This window comes from Phocoena sinus, chromosome 1, assembly GCF_008692025.1.
Source record: "Phocoena sinus isolate mPhoSin1 chromosome 1, mPhoSin1.pri, whole genome shotgun sequence".
Lineage (NCBI taxonomy): Eukaryota > Metazoa > Chordata > Mammalia > Artiodactyla > Phocoenidae > Phocoena > Phocoena sinus.
This window is the reverse complement of record NC_045763.1, coordinates 113,334,583-113,352,060: the sequence shown is the minus strand read 5'-3', so window position 1 is coordinate 113,352,060 and position 17,478 is coordinate 113,334,583. Positions and strand designations below refer to the sequence as shown.

Below are 17,478 nucleotides of genomic sequence, written 5' to 3'. Positions count from 1 at the left end.
GTTCATTACTGTGCTGCTGTGGGGAAAGACTACAAACTCCAACTTGGAACCACAGAAGTACATCCCTCCACGCTCCCTGTCCCAGTGTCCTGCCAGCCACAGGGGTGGAGCCCCCGTTTCTAAGTGTTGGGTGAGGGCTTCTGGGTAAGGCGGGCAGAGAAGCCTGAGAAGGGAGTGTGGAATAGGATGGGGGAGGAAGAAGAGAGGGTATGAGGGGGGAGATGAAAGAGATGGCAGTGGCAGGAAGCCAGCAGGAAGTGTGTGTGGGTGAGCGTGAGGGAAGTGAGGGGTTGGCAGATGGAGAAGAGGGGACCACCCCCCCCCCCCGGTCATAAAGGACACCTTCAGTCAGGTGTCTGAAGACGGCCCTGACCTGAGGGCTCTCAGATTGTGATTTTATCATCCCTTTAGATTTATTCATCTAAATTCAACCCCTGGAACTTCTTGAAATTGTCTAAGTTACACCCACTTGCCAGGGCTGATCGGCCCTCCTCTCCAACTTCCCTCTCCCTGGGAGGGAGTCCTGGCAGCATGGAGGGCATGCTATTTCTTTCCCAGGGGCCCCAACAGTAGGGCTCCTGGAATTTCTCTCCCAGGGCTCCCTGTAGCTGTAGGGAGCACGGGGGCAGGTGAAGAAGGGTACCCCTCGTCTGCCACATGTTCCTCCTGCACCAGCCTCCACGAAGTCTGGAGAGGCAGATTACCCTGGCAGAGAGGCAGCCAGAGCAAGTCATTGACATGGATAATACGGCCAAGAGCTCAAGGAACAGACATATGTGTCCTGTTTTATGTTTTCTTTCGCTGGAGGTGGGGGAAGAAGCTGACATTCGTTGGGGGAAGGAACATCAGTAAAACTACTGTGTACTGAGGTGCGGTGCAGCCAGGCTCTGTGCTAAGTGTTTCATTGAATCAACACCACAATCCCATTTCACAGATTGGGACCGTACTGTGCTGTAGTTTTCTCTGAATCACTTATTACCTGACACTATATTACACAGGGTGTGCTGTCCCCATAGGATTAGAATCTCCTTGAGGGCAGAAATATTATTGGTTGGTGCATCCCAGTATTCTTACTTCCTAAACAGTATCTGCCCCATTGTAAGGGCTCAGTAAATGTTTTGGGAAGGAATGAATATGAAAATTGAGTCCCAGAGAGGTTCCGCAACGGTCCAAGGCAGAGATGATCATTCATCCCCTTGTGAGGTTTTTCTGAGGGCTAGTGGAACAATGTAAACAGAAAGTGTTTAGCATGGAGCCTGGCACATAGTAAGCACTCCGTGAATGTTAGCTGTCAGTATTGTATGCAAGATCTTAGTTGGATGACTTTCTTGCCTGGGCTCATGAATCTTAGAGCCCTCCCCGCAGGACATAGGTCACGGAGCCAATTCTCTGGCCACCGTCAGAGTGAAATCATACAATTCTTGGGAGAGAATGAATGGGCCCAAAGAAAACAATTAGCTCGTATGCTTATGGGTTTGGGGGACGAAACAGCCAGTCCTCCGTGCACAAACGGCCCTCTTCTAACCGTCCCTGAGCCCGCCAGATCATGGCCAACCTGACCCAGTCCTTCCCAGTTCCCTGACCCACCCACTCCCACTCTCACCCTCAAGAGCATCTTTTGGCCCTGGTGCCCCGCCCACTAGGAGAGGTCAGTGGGTACCCAACTCCCCATCAGGGAGTGGTGCTTGGAAGCCCTATGGAAGCTCAGTGAATCCCAGGAGGAGCACACAGCCTCAACTGCCTCCCACCCCGGCGATGCTCAAAGCAATCAGCCAGGTGAATTGGAGGGAGAACCTGGTCACAACAGCGTCACTGTCGACGTGGGAAAGCACGAGGCAGTTAAAAGCCTGTTTCTTTTTCTCTTGCGTATATTGATCTGCTTAGCTTTGTGCCAGGTCGTTTGCTGGTAATTAATTCAGAGTCAGCACCAAGGCTTGCATTTAACATCGCTTTCCTGAATACGCAGGGGCCTCCCGTTCAAACCCATAAAGAGGCCGTGACTGCTTCGCTCAGCTACCCAGGCTGTGCTGTGATTTTAGTACCTTATATTTGGGCTAAAGTTAAGTGCAGGACCTGGACTCCCTGTTCTGTCATATTGCTAAGTGAGGGCCATGATGATTAAAAACAAATCTAATGTCCTTTCCAGTTCCTTGATCCTGGAAAACAGGAAATAATTTTGTTTGTGTAGAGATGACATCTAGTCAGTCAGGTCTTTCTTCAGACCACATGAAAACCGTATGCTCTTTTTGGACCTGGCTCTTGTTTTGACTTTGCTGTTCGCTAGCTGTGGGATTCTGGCCCTCACATTCTATCTCTGAACCTGTCATTTCCTCATATTTTCAATGGGGGGTTGGGCCAGATGATGATAACTAACTAATATCTTTTTTTTTTTTTTTTTTTTTGGTTATGCGGGCCTCTCACTGTTGTGGCCTCTCCCGTTGTGGAGCACAGGCTCCGGACGTGCAGACTCAGTGGCCATGGCTCACAGGCCCAGCCGCTCGGCGGCATGTGGGATCTTCCCGGACTGGGGCACGAACCCGTGTCCCCTGCATTGGCAGGCAGACTCTCAACCACTGCGCCACCAGGGAAACCCCTAACTAGTATCTTTATGGTACTTTATAGTTTCTATAACACTTAAATCCACATTGACTCAGTTTGCCGTTTATAACTTTACGGTCTTGGTCTCGGTCTCAGTTTCTTCATCTGTAAAATGGGGATAACATTAGTACCTTCCTGAGAGGGTTGTTGTGAAGATTAAATGAGTTTACACATATGTAAAGTGGCACCTGGTAGGTGTCCGCTCTTAGCCTCAGCAGCATCAGCACCATGGTTATTGCCTCATTTGGGCCTCAGAACAACCCTTAAGGTAAGGATTTATTTTCCCCTTCTTAGAGATAGTTAAGCACTTGCTCCTAAACTGGCAGAGGAAGGATTCACCTGCAGCCTCTCCAATTTCAAATGTTTGTTCCACACCAACACAGAGACCGTTGTCAAAGGCTCATCAGTGCTGACACTCCACGGCTCTGTCAGTGTTCCAAAGACAAGACCCGTGTAACCGGGGCTCTGCCGATCATCAGACATGCTGGGCAGGTTTTTCCCTCCTGTTTCTTCTGTGAGGCTTTCCTTGGAGGCTAAGCACCTAGGGAAACTGAAAAACCCACCTGTTAAGTTGCCCTCTCCCCACAGAAGGGCAGCAGGAGTAGGCACTCCACAGAGAGAAAGCCTTCCCTTCTATGCTGCCCCTTTTGCCAGGAGGCTGATGTCCACTCCAGCCCCTGGACAGGACCCCGGTGACCACACCCTCCTCTACCTCCCGCCTCCTCACCTGGACACTTACCATTTCCAGCTTCTCATCACCACCTGCTTCCTTTCAGGCAAGGAAGTACCAAAGGTGGACAATTAAGTCATTTAAAACCATCTTCACGGTAGATTTTTACTGAACAAAAAGGCAGTATTTATGTCACTTAGACATTTCTGAGAAGACCTAGCTGTTCTTTTAGAATATCACTCCAGCGCCAATGAAAAATATAATCCAGCCTTAGTAATAAATTTTTAAAACATACACACAGAAGTTATCAGCCTGCAGAACAATGTTTCCCAGGCCTTCCCACACGTCTCAGTATTTTAACAACGTCCCATCTGTTGATGTCAGTCTGAAGAAGCAGGCCTGTACTCTCCAATTTTATTAAAATGCTTTCTGGCTAGTAACCTGATTTCTACTAGGCTGGCCTACTTACTTCCAGGCCCTGGGCCTGTGGGCCTGTGCCAGTTTGCATGGCTGACAGAAATGGGAACAGTTAATCAAAAATCTGTTTAGCTTGTGCTTAATAAGAAATGTTTCCTCTTGCTCTTGTTACTAATTGCTGAAGATGTCTGTGTTTGGATTAAAACTTTGTCCCCTGCCATCTGGATGCCATTGATATGTCTCAGCTCTGTCGTGAGCCAGGTGAGATCAGTGGTTTCCATGTCAACAGATGACAGCGTCATATGTTGAAATGTGTGATTGCAGTGCAGTGAAAGAGCCAGGCTTGGGAAAGAGGCAGCTCTGGTTTCACACCAAAATATCTTCACTGATTTTCAGACACTGCTTGGAAATGATTTCAGTTTTATGCCAATTACATTTACATGTAAAATTGCAGTGTAAATGTTTTTTGCCATTTGGGAAAGGAAACAATGGACTTGTTAATACCTAGAGTTCTATTCGGTGGGAAAGACATTTCCTCAAAGAGGCCTTGTAAAATCTCCAGCTGAAGTGAAAGAAGTCAGACAGAGAAAGACAAATACTGTATATCACTTATATGTGGAATCTAAAAAATACAACAAGCTAGTGAATATAACCAAAAAGAAGTAGACTCACAGGTAAAGAGAACAAATTAGTGGTTACCAGTGGGGAGCAGGGAGGGACAACATAGGGGTTGGGGGAGTGGGAGAAACAAACCACTGGGTGTAAGATAGGCTCAAGGATGTATAGGACAACACGGGGAATATAGCCAATATTTTGTAATAACTGTAAATGGAAAGTAAACTTTAAAAATGGTATACAGATTTTAAATAATTTTTAAATAAAACAATAAAATCTCTAGCTGATAGGAAATCTGTTTACTCTGTGAATCCAAGAAATGTACCACGTACACTAAATAGAAATCCCACGTCGCGCATGGAACTCTGCATCCAAGGGCAGCAATGGTACATACTTATCTATTCAAAGTGTGCCCCGGGCCTCCAGGTCTTGGTAATGTAGCCTATCTAAATATAGCATCAGTAACAACAGCGGATAGGCAGTCCTGAAATAATTAAGAAAGAGACAGGAACCACCCCTCAACTTCGGGCTCCAGTCTACTGTGTCCAATACAGGATTAATAAGAGATGAATTTTAATAATCCTTTCTAAGAGTTCATGATTTCATTACGGAAAAAGATCGTTGCAGAATCATTTCCTTATAAGGTAGACTATATCGACAGACATAACAAAACATGTTATGTGAACCTAGGGAAATTTACCTGATAGCAGTCTGTTTTATTTACTTTTCCTTAGATCAAGAATGCTGCAGCCAATGTCCTTCGGGAAACGTGGCTAATCTATAAACACACAAAGCTGCTAAAGAAGATTGACCACGCCAAAGTCAGGAAACACCAGAGGAAGTTCCTCCAAGCAATCCACCAGTGAGTAGGCCGGGGCAGCTCAGCCACCAGAGGACCAGATTAGAAGTAGTGGGTTCCCCAGAGCTCCATCAGTATCTTCTCATATACTTAGAGGAGCAGGAGAAATCCATTCTTTTCCACTCAACAACCACTGGGGGCGGTGAACTGGACGCAGATCAGTCTGTTTATTCACTTATTGCACCTGCCACTGCCAGACATTGGACAGACTGCTATGGAAGGTAAAAATTAGGTAGGAGCCTCAGGGGGCTCTCATAGTCTACACACACACACACACAAACACACACACACACACACACACACACACACACACACCCCACGTTACAACGGGAAGCAGAACAAATTGTGGTCAGTGCTTTCTGTAAGCTAAGTATTTAAAAAGTATAGTGGATTTTTAAAAGTAGAGGGTGAAAACATTTATTCTGACCTGGAGGCTTGGGGAAACGCCAAAAGGCTGAGAGTAGGGCACTTAAGGTGGAAGGCACAGCCTAGATAAAGGAATAGAAGCCGAGAAATGATCTGAGAGTGGTGAGGAAACTGTAATGACTGAAGGTAGGCACACGTGGAGGCAAGAGTTTGCTTTCTTGGGGACCTGCCAAGCCCTTGATTCTGGTCAGTTGTCACCCATGTTTGAGGTCCTGGGCTGGGTTCCAAAACCAGATGAATTGATGTGGGTGTGGAATCTGCCCGTGGGGCTGAGCCCAGCGCTTGAAGAGCATGGCTGTTACGACTCTTTCCCGCAGACTGAGGAGCGTCAAGATGGAGCAGAGGAAGCTGAGTGACCAAGCCAACACCCTGGTGGACCTTTCCAAGGTGAGTGGCAAAATCCGAAGACCCCGTAAAGGGTTCTCAGATGCTGGCATTTCAGTTTCTCAGGTGTGGCTGTGAAGGCCTGGCCTTGGCCAAACTGGACAGTGCAGGACCAGGAAAGCAAAGACTGCTTCCTCCTTTGTTAAAAAATCATCTGGGTTCGAGGTCTTGACACTTGTTATCTACTAGTGCGTGTTGTTGACTTTTAAAACCTGGCATGTGTTTCTTAAATTCAGTCACTCAGGTCAGCCTTTGCTGGGATTTCATTAGCTGGCCTACTACATCTCTTCGGGGTGTTGCTCGATTAGCTGTACACTGAGCTTGCACCGGGCGAAGCACACTGACGAGACCAAACAGTGATAATGGCGATGCTACTGCCTGGGTCACGCCTAGGAGGATCCTTCCGGTTTGCCGTTATAATTGCAAACTCATTTTCTTGCATCCTGCAGTCCTTACAACTCAGCTTTTCTGGCCCCAAATTGGTGGTGGTGAGGGGTGCATTTCTTTATTTCTCATGAAGATGCCAAAAACAAGAGCCCTCCTTTGAGAGCCCTACTGTCATTCTGCGTTTCTGGCCCTGAGCTGCTGTAAATACTGTAAAGGAGCTCTCTCCTTTTGCCAATCTCTGGAGCGAAGGAATCGGAGGCTGCACCGCTGGCAGAGCTGAGTGTAGGTGCCAGTGAAGGAAGGGCCTCCCCTCCTCAGCCCCTCCTCCTCATTGCCTCTTTTTTTTTTTTTTTAATTTGTTTTTTATTTTTGGCTGCATTGGGTCTTCGTTGCTGAGTGCAGGCTTTCTCTAGTTGAGGCGAGCGGGGGCTACTCTTCATTGCAGTGCGTGGGCTTCTCGTTGCAGTGGCTTCTCTTGTTGCGGAGCACGGGCTCTAGGTGCGTGGGCTCAGTAGTTGTGGCACACGGGCTTAGTTCCGTGGCATGTGGGATCTTCCTGGATCAGGGCTCGAACCCATGTCCCCTGCACTGGCAGGCAGATTCTTAACCAGTGTGCCACCAGGGAAGCCCCCTCATTGCCTCTTGATAGAAATTGTACATCAAATGTATAGCCCAGGGCCAGGCTGGCAGAACATTCCAGCAGATGTCGATTATCATCATGGAACACATTCCCTGGGTAAGCAAGAGAAACTCCCTCAGGCCAATTAATCCCCCTTTGAAAAGATGGTGCAATCAGAGACATTGCCAGTTCTTGGGCCACGTTCAGGCGCCTTGTTCAATGAAGGGATCAGGCCAAAAAAGGACCTCCTAAGCTTGGGAGGACTTCAATCAGGGAATGTGCGGCTGGCACAGGCGGGGAGAAGCCCACAGGCTGTGTGCTTTGGAGGGGGCGCTGTGGTGGAGTGCAGGGCTCCTGAGAGCCAGGAGGAGGCAAGGATGTGAATGGAATGCCCAAGTGCAGAAGGGAGCCCCCCGTGGTCTTGGGTGCACTGCTTAAAACTCTTGGGTTCCAGTATCAGAAACCCATTGGAAGTAGGTTTTAAAATGTAGGTGTTTATTATAAGGATACAAGGAAGTCTCATTCGAGGCAGAACCTCAAGGCAGGCATGTGGTCAGACTTCAGGAAGGAACTACCTAGAAGTGCCCCTCACCCTGGAAGGTATTCGCTCACCCTCTCTTCTCTCTCCTGTTCAAGTGCCTGCTTCAATTCTCTCTCTCTCCCTCCCCTGCATCTCCTGACAACTTTCTATGCCCCCTGTCTCCATGGCAGACCATGGCAGGCCCCTATCCAGGGAGTACGTGTTCTAGTTCTAGCCACAGGCAAAGACCGATTGGCTGTCTTCCTATTGGTCTTAATTCTAAATTCTCAGAAGGGATGAGATGACTGGCTAGTTTGGGTCACGTGTCCACCCTTGGGCCAATCAGCTGAGGCCAGCAGGGGGGTCGGGTAGGGCAAACATGGCTGGGGACCCACACTGGGAGGTGCAGGAATGGCCCAACAAGCCCCAAGATATTTCTTTTACAGGTAGCCATGTTTCTGCCTCCCCTCTCACCTGGCGGGACAGGCTGTGGCTGGTGTTCTCCTGGGAATAGCGGGCACACTGGACTTTCAAGCCTGCGTTTCTTCAGTGCCAGCCACTGCCTCTCACAGAGACAGGGCCCCGTGCAGAGCAGACTGGGTGAAGCAAAAAACTCAGTGAACTGGAAAGAGGCTCATGTGAATTGGGTGGGGGAACGAAACCATCAATAACCTGGGAGCAAGTTACCTGGAAAGAAAAGGTGTGGAGGAGAGGGTGAAGGGAAAGCGTCTGCAGGGCTACTGGGAGTGGTGTGGGACCTGCAGGGAGGGTGAACTCTGACATCCATCCAGTGTTTCATCTTTCCTCCCAGGAGACTCAGCCAAGGTCCTGGCAGCAGCCTAGCGTCTTTCACACTGGTCCACGTTCCCCCTGGTATCCTGTCACCAAAAGCAACAGAACACGGGAGACAATAATAACACGGTGTTCTCTCCCTTTTCTTTCTGTGCTTCGTCCTCCCAGCTCACCACCTTCCACCCCTGTCCTTTGGTCCTTTCTAGATTAAGAAAAGGGCGTGTGGCCTCCACATAACACTTGCTGTATTGAAGAGCTCACCCGTAGGGCGGCAGAGATGGGGTGGGGGAACGCTGGGATGCCTTATATGCTAGCTTCAGTGTCTTCCATTGAAGTGTAAAAATCATTCCTCACATCTGAGGCTCAACTGATCAAATAAGATGGTATCTGTGAAAATGTTTTGTGAACTATAACGGTTTTGCATGTGGTAGTTCTGATTAGGAATATAGATGAGGAAACCAAGGTCCAAAGAGACCATCCCAAGGTCGGGCTGTTGGAGAGCTGCAGCGCTGGGGCTGAGACCCAGGGGCCCGGATTCAGTCCAGAGCTCGTTAGGGTGCCCCTGCGGTCAAATAGATTTGCGGTGTTGTACATTCTGGGAAGAACATGCACCCTGAAGAGGTTCTGTGAATGTTAATTAATGAAGGAAGCACTCTTGCTTCTAAAGTCACGCTCTCCTCTGAGGCGGCCACAGAAGAGTCCTGCCCTTTGCAAAGCAGAGCTGCCTCACTCCACCTCTGTGACGGCTCCCTCTGGGGCTGCAGCCAATTTCCTGATGGGAAGGTATCACTACATTTTCAATCCCCCTTCTCCCATCTCCTTTCTGGCTTCTCATTTTTTGCCACCTTCCTTTACTTTTTTTTTTTTCATTCACCTCATTCCCTACTACCTTGGCCCCCGCGGGCACCAATGGTTTCTGCATCTTCCTGGAGTAACTTGAAATTTCAGGTAAAATAGGACAGGGTGTCACTGGCAGATGGCCAGAAGCCCCTAGAGCCACAGTGCCTGCAGGTGGGGTTTGGGAGGGTGCAAAGCAACCGCCAACCTGGCCCACAGGAACACCCGATAGCATGAAGTCTCCCAAGAGCCTTGCTCCCAAGTCTGATGTCCTTTGTTAGTTTGCAGGGAGACATGTGACTGTCACCTAGATAAGGGCTCTACGGACCAACCCGGGAAGCCAAATTATAACCAGAAAGTTGCCTGGTAAGAGGATAGTCAGAACCATGGTGGTACGGTTGGAACAAAAGTGGTTTCATTTCAATTAAATGAATTGAATTTGAGGGGTAGGTAGATGTAGGGTGGGCAGGACTTTGTACTGGTGAGATATGGGGCCTGAGGGAGAGGATGACGCCCGGGTTTCAGGTGGGGACAGCCTGAATGAATGGCCTCTCATGGAGCCAGGGAACAAAGAGCAGATGTAGGACCGAAAATGGCGCACTTGGCACAAGCTGCCTTTGTTTAGTGCTGCTCTGACCTGGTTTTATAACTTAACTCTCAGAAGACAAGTTTATTTTATTACATTAAAGTTTTATTTTATTGGCAGTTCCCTGGAGGTACCCCATTTTTGCTCCCCTGGTCTCACGACCTTGTTCAATGTTCATTCACAAAAGCTTACGGAACACCTGCTCTCCAGAGGCAGGCCCTGGGCTGGGCCCCCTCGGGAGTCTTCTCTCCTTTCCTTCAGCCACTCAGGTCTCGGTGGGAAATGCTGAGAAACTCTCTAGGTATATGGAAATAATTTGTGGCGCAAAAGGTCTTTTCCCATCAGTTAAACTCCTACATTGGCCAAAGGATGGGAGGGACGGTGATTTTCCCCTGTGCCAGCAATTTATTCATTCATTAGTTCTACCAACATCTTTTAGTGCCGACCACGTGTGACAGACCCCCTTGCTAGGCATGTTTATGTACACTTGTCCATCAAAAAATGTTAGTTGAGCATCCCCTAGGTGCCAGATGCTGTTTTAAGCCCTTGGGACACATCCGTGAACACAACAGGCGAAGGTCCCCACCCTGGAGCTTTCCTTCTAGTGGGAGAAAACAGACAATAATAAGCAGAAGAAACAGCAAATTAGCTAGTTTATTAGAAGGTGGCATGAAGAAAAGAGAAGAGTTGAGCAGGGTTAGCGGGATCAGGGGTAGGGGTGGGACCAAGGTGCCATATTAACAAGGGCACGGGGGGAGATGATTTTTAAGGGGAGGCTGAGAGGAGGCGAGGCTGTCGGCCATGGGATGTGTGGGGAGTGAGCAGTGGTGACAGGGTGGGTCCCTGGGACACTGGGAGATGGCACCGAGAGCAGGAGGTTTACTGGGGACACCATCAGGACAGCACCTGTTGGGGAGTGAGGGAAGCAGGATGGGGCAGAGGGAGAGTCTGAACTGTGATACGATTGACAAAGGCCTCGACCAACCCACGGGAGTTCCGGAGGTGGACTGGCCCTTCAAAGGTGTCCCAAATTGAGGCAATGTCCCTCCTCATTGACCAGGTAGGAGAGGGGCTGTAACCTCAGCGAGGCAGCTCCCTTTCACTACAGCCCAGTCCTGAGTGAGTTACGTTGTACATTCTGCCTGCTGTGTTGAACGTTGGGGCGGCGGGGGGGAGCAACAGCTCTATAACTATGTGTTGTTATTATTAACTCCTATTTCATAAGGCAACCAAGCAGAGAGGTTAAGGGGCATGAGGGAAGGCACATTATTAGTGAGTGGCAGACGTGTACTTGAACCCTGGCCTACCAATGCTAAGTCTATTGCGTTGTCCGCTCCCCACCACAGAGCCGTCTCTTTCATCAGTAGGTGCCATTGCCCTATGAGCTGAGAGCTTGGACGACGTAAGAACATGAGGACACTTCAGGGACTTGTTCTATTTAAGAAGAAAGTGCTACCTTTCCAGTCTGTATATTTTCGAATCTATTTTTATAAGTAATATACGTTATTTTTGTAATCAAACAACAACACACACACACACACGTAAAACCCACTGTGCCATTTGAGCCTCCAAGTCTTCAAGAAAGTAAACTGTTTCTCTGTCCTTGGGCAGATCCGACACGGCCGGTGTGGAAGTTGATCCCTGGAGGAGTTGTATTTCAAGTGTAATCTGGAGGAGTATTTCATTTTTCCCATCGCAGATTCCTCTGCAATGACCTGTCGTCTCCCTGTCTCTCCAAACAGATGCAGAACGTCATGTATGACTTAATCACAGAACTCAATGATCGGAGCGAAGATCTGGAGAAACAAATCGGCAGTCTGGAGTCGAAGCTGGAGCACCTCACCGCCAGCGTCAATTCCCTGCCCCTGCTCATCGCGGACACCCTGCGCCAGCAGCAGCGGCAGTTCCTGTCTGCCCTCACGGAGGCCCGGGGCGTCAGCGTGGCAGTGGGCACCACCCACACCCCACTCTCCGACAGCCCAATCGGGGTCAGCTCCACCTCCTTCCCAACCCCGTACACGAGTTCAAGCAGTTGCTAAATAAAACTCCCCACTTCAGAAGCATTACCCATAGGTCTTAAGATGCAAATCAACTCTCTCCTGGTCGCTTTGCCATCAAGGAACATGCAGACCAGGGAACGTAAAGAAGAGAGACCGAGCTAATTAACTAACTCATGTTCATTCAGCGTGCTTGGTTTGATATGCCTTGAAACCAGAAATCTGATCTCTGTTTAGGTGCCTCTACTCGGGAGCAGCAAGAGGAGATGACAGGAAGCGACGCCTCTGGTAGGGCCCTTGCGGCACAGTTGGTGGAGAACAGACACCCACGTTCAATCTCAGGTCTTCACGTGGTGGGGGGTGGGAGCTCAGATGCACTGAAGTAGCCCGCAGTGAAGCCAGCCCGGAGGAGGGTCCCGCGGGGGGAGGGCATGGTGTCAGGCTTGGGGGATGGGTTCTTCACCCCGGGGTCCTCCAGCCCACCTGTCTGCGTTCCTTCTGTCTAAGGAAGCCCCTGGATGACAAAGTAAGGGAGAGCCACCCACAGCTTTTGCCAAGACAGACATGCTTTCCTGCCATCCCTCGCACAGTCATAAAACAAAATTTAGACTGAAAGAAAAATAGACAAATAAAAAGCCAGACTTTCCATCCAATATTAATACCCATATAAACCTGTGTATTTGCAAGCGTGTGCGTGTACACACACACATACACATCCCACAGTCAACCCAGGTCTTTTCTGGTTTGCACCTGGCCCAAATAAAGAGGGACCTGGTACCTTACCCTGCACGCAGTAGGCACTCTCTAAATGCACGTTGAGTTGGTCTGAATCGGGATGTGGGCGCTGTCAGTTCAGGTGGTTTGCCAGTGTCGGCCACGTCCTGAGCTTCACTGAAGAGGCAGGTTGCTTCAAACACAAAACAGGGTGCTTTGCCCTGGGTATGCACCATGCTTGCTCTGAGATGAATGACAAGCCAGAATTGGCATTCTGGAGAGATAAGCAGCCTTCTAAAAATAACAGCTTCTGCAGAGTTTTCATCTTATATCCAAACAAGCTGTGTTCCACTGGAATGCATGATCAGGTGTATGTGTGTGAGGGAAGGGGGGCGGGATCTGTCCCTGCAAGCACACACATGCACCAACAGGTGTGACCCCAGGACACCTGCATGAATAGAAGTATTGTCAGGGGGGTTTGCTCATTGATATTTATCCAGCAACAGGTTTACAGCCCCAGATGTTAGGAGCGCAAAGGGGTCAAGTGCCTCACCTGAGAGCTGGGAGAAGTGATGGTGAGTGGCCCAGCTGGTCCTTTCTACCTGACCTAAAACCACCTCAAAGTGTAAGGTTATGAGGATAAAGGGAGATTCTAGGGAACCCTGTGGGTAAGATAAGGTGACAGGGATTTGTCAGTATCCTGTTCCTGCTGTGCCACGTTAATCTTGGTGCAGAAACTATTGTAATACATCTCAAACTCCAAGGGACTCCAGAAACATCCAGAGCCAGCGTATGACAGGCGTTGTGAGGAGAGGCCATGGGGGTGCATTGATATTTTCCGCACTCCATCATCTAACCATGCATGATGTTTGTGATGTGAAAACCATCATACTAATCATCACATTTCTCATTCTGAGGTCTTTGACGTCTGCTTGTGGGCACTTAAATCATACTGTAGGGAATATTTCATCTGTTTAGGGTAAAACAGAAGGGTATCATTTGTGGATGGCTGTCCTGTTGGGTTTCACTTTGTACAGGACATCGCCACTTTTCCAAAGGCAGAGTCTAGCTGTGAAGACTTTTCCTCTACAGCACTGGGCCTGGTCTTCTAAGGGCAAGGGAATCATCAGACAGCAAAATGTAGACCACCCTAGAAAGGCCACTCTTTCAAGAAGATCTGGTCTCTTGTTCAACCTCTTCTTATATCTCTTTTCATTGCTGTGCTCTTCCCTTGATGCCCTCATTTTTATCTTGATAACTCCTTTGAGCATTTTCCTTGGTTGCTTTGCACACCATAGATGCCACACTTGCTGCTGGCTTTAACATTTTTTTGCTTGTCCTTTTAACTATCGATTATCTAAAAGATCCCTCTCCTTTTTTATGTCCCAGGAATGGTGCTCCTGTTTTCAGTGACAGCTGAACATATAAACAGACCAATAAGCAGATGAAATAACCATGCAGTTTCTTTGTGGCGTTAGTTCATTTCACAAAGAAATGAAGTGAAGAGCGCTGACAGGTCAACCTGAACATGCCAATCCCAATCATCTAACCTACAGCCCTCAGTTCTTAATTCCTGGTCACCCTTCCCATTCCCCCGTAACCCTGTGATGTGTGTGTGTGTGTGTGTGTGTGTGTGTGTGCACACAAATAGGGATTTAATCTGAATTTCAAACAAATGGCATGCAAGATTCCACTGCCACTCCTCCTGCCAAAAAGTGTGTGTAGACTGTCATTGACCCATCACTGTCTGTGGGTGACTCTTCTTTAACCCACCACTAATGCTATTCACTTAGGTAAATCCTGATGACCTGTAACCTAGCAACACTAGCAAAGAGAGTGGTTGGAGATATTTCCAGTAGCAGTAGCCACTGGCATCCTAGAAACATATGGGCATTTGTAGCATGACTGGACCTATTGGTAGTGCAATAGCTACGTATGGTTTTTATCCTTGGCGAAAGAGTACTTACTCTTCGGGGAAAAAAAAAAAAAGTGATCAAATCTGCATGTTGATCCTGCAATGGTAAATGGGAGGCTGCTTCTCTGTACTGGTTTTTCAGCTTTATGTGGGGAAGTTGCCCATTCTCCTGCAAGTACAATCAACCCTTGATGACTTAGGTATTGATTAGGGTGTAGCTCACGCAGGTTTTCTTCCTAGAGCCCATCTTTTGGTTAATTCCACTGAGCCTCCGCATCTTAGTCAGATGGGGAAAGGGGGCTGGTGGATTCTCGTGCCATGACTTCCTGTTCTGTAATTTCAAGTTTGGTGGTGGAGGAGGTTTAATTATCTACTCAAGAATTGGCTATATGGAAAAACTATTAATTACAGTAACCTCACTCCAGTACTGAACTGATTGAGTTCTGCCCACTGCTGCAAGGATGACCCAGTGGCAGAGCCCCTACTATAATCCTTCTGATAACTCGGTGTCAGGTAAAAGTACTCTAATATTCCCTAAAATATCTAGACACTTGAATTAAAAATACAGAGCCACCCCCTCATCGCTTAAGCCATATTATAGCTTCATGTACTGTAAAGTCAGGGATGTACTGTGATACTTTAAGACCACTAATCTCAGCGGAATTTCAGGACATAGCATCAGTTGGTAAATTATAGCAGACTAGGGAGTCACTCCTCCTTAGATTGAAGTCCAAATAAAAATCTGCATCTTTGGATCAAAGGCCACATATGTGTGATCATCATCGATACATTTATCATGAAGTGTCTATGAACTGCTCTTGCCATCCTCATAATATGTAACTTCATGACATCGTATCTCTAGAAATGCTTAATGCAATGCAAAAGAATAAGAGGGGTAAGGCCCTGCATCACCACTAACCTCTGACCTCAGCAAGTACCAGTGGCGTAACAACAGTCTCATAACTGAAGAGGTAGAGAAAATGTGTATGCAAGTAATTTCCAAAGTGCTGAGCAAGTGCAAACTGTTGTTATTTATTAAAGGCCAAGAAGAAACAGCATTGAAGAAACCATGATTTTAATATATAATATTTGAGGCTTTCCCCCTTAGATTTTTGATAATTTCTTGTGAATAAGTCATGATGGAAGAGAAGAAAACTAGAGATGCAGAATCAGAATAAATAAAACTCTAACGCTGGATCCACATCTTTGGCCAATGAATATAACCACCTCATACCTCAATTTCTCTATGCTTAAAATGAAGGTAACAGTTAATATTCTTAAGTACAAAGTACTCAATAGAGTTTAAAATGAAATCACTATTGCCAACAACAGCAGCCCAGACTGACTCTGGCAAGTCCACACTTTGATGTTGCCTCTGAATGTAGTCAATAGTTACCAAAAGTAATTCTTACATATCAACCTATGTGAAACTAGCAGGGAGAAGTATGGGATTAGCACATAGTCCCAGGACCTCTCTCCTTCAGAGCATACCTCAACAAACAGTGCACCCCAAATTAAGAACCAGTGTTTCATCCCAGAACCCATGGTGTTGCTACCATCACAGTACCACAACTGAGACACTATGAAGTCATTGCACTACCAGTAGGTTACTGCTCTTTTAAAGTTACTGCTTTTAAATCCTAAAGTACGTCCCAGTTCTACACAGTCATCCTACTTCCCTGGATGTTGCTTAGAAGCAGATGAAGGCTCCATCAGTGGCCATTTGGCTGCCCCTATTGACTCTGCGGCATTCGGTTTCAGTACCTTAGACAGCTATCTGGTGGCTTCCTGGTAGGCGGGAACAGCCCCTTCCCTTCCCGGCAGTCAGTCAGCTTAATGACGCCCTGGACAGTATCCCTTCCTTCTCTACTGCCGCCAAAGTAAACACTGTGGGAACGGGATCATTGATACCACTAAGAAAGGAATGTTACAGGGATAGCAATATTAACTGTCTGCCTCTGGCAGTAGAATATAGGTGAGCGCTCTTCATCCTGAAAGCTTGTGCCAGGCTGCGTGACTAGTTAACAGTAAACTCCTGTCAGACAAGTAATATGTAGATTTTTACTAAAATAGACCGAAGCTTATTAAAAGTACTCAGTGCAATGGTATATGAATACATACAGATAGAGAAAAAAAATAACTGTGATCTTTTTTTCTTACACCATTACTGGAAATGCCCAAACGTGAACTGGAGTTCGCTCTGAACAAAACCATTATCAAATCATCAACATATGACCTCCAAATCTAGGTGCCAAGTGCCCTGCCACAGTTGTTTACACACCTGAGAAACGTGTTCTGGAAGCTGTACTCTTGGGCCTGGACCATGTGTTGAAACAAACAAAAGAGACGTTGTGACCAACCAAGCTGATGGAGGAAAAGCACAAAATTCAACACCAACCTATAGTTCGGATCCCAAAGAGATGCTGAATTTATAGCCAAAAAAAAAAAAAATTATATATATATATATATATAGAGAGAGAGAGAGACAAAGCAAATATCAATCTGATCGGAACAGCCAACATCCAAGTTCACAGAAGAAGGACAGGGAATAAACAACATTCTCTAGCTGTGTCATATTGTCTCAGTCTTTGAATCTCAACTAGGACTGATCCACCTTCATCAGACACACTTTTTAATGGCGCAACAACTCAATGCTGGTCCCAGACTCTCCATTCTGCACTGACCAGAAGAGAACAACAAAAGAGAGCAACAGATGTTAATGGAGGAAATATTTTCATGGTGAACTCAGAAACTGATGTGTTTATATTCAGAATCAGATGAGCTTCAATATGAATTTGCATCTTGCCTCTGTACTGCTTGCTATTTTTTAATGATAGGACAAAGTATAACAGTTTATTTTAAATATGAAATATATTGCTATATTATAAAATATATTGTAACTTTCAACTAACATTTTGTATCAAACTAGTCTTTAGCAGGTCCGGTGTCAGCCTGCTCTCCCAACGACTGTTTCTGAGTACACATCACTGTTAGTGATTCCCTGACACCCAGACCAAGGGTCCTCAGCCTACAGAACTGCCATATTCTAATTCTCTGAGACGTGACTATTAGACACAAAAGAACATTGTTCCCAGCTTAGATGACTAATTCTACCCTAAATTCTTTCAAGCCATTTCAGAAG

The 17,478-nt window shown here is 47.2% G+C and overlaps 1 protein-coding gene across 3 annotated transcripts in view; it reads left to right on the top strand.

Moving 5' to 3' along the window:
- KCNN3 (potassium calcium-activated channel subfamily N member 3) overlaps positions 1–17,247 on the top strand; it is a 179,307-nt gene extending 162,060 nt beyond the window's left edge. For 2 of the 3 annotated variants that reach the window (XM_032649316.1, XM_032649330.1), the window contains 3 exons: positions 5,035–5,162; positions 5,903–5,972; positions 11,453–17,247. In XM_032649316.1, the coding sequence (XP_032505207.1) occupies positions 5,035–5,162; positions 5,903–5,972; positions 11,453–11,749 (495 nt within the window). In that variant the 3' untranslated portion in view covers positions 11,750–17,247. The remainder of the gene's footprint in view (positions 1–5,034; positions 5,163–5,902; positions 5,973–11,452) is intronic. The other variant, XM_032649323.1, reaches the window with a different exon arrangement.
- The last annotated feature ends 231 nt before the right edge of the window (positions 17,248–17,478 follow it).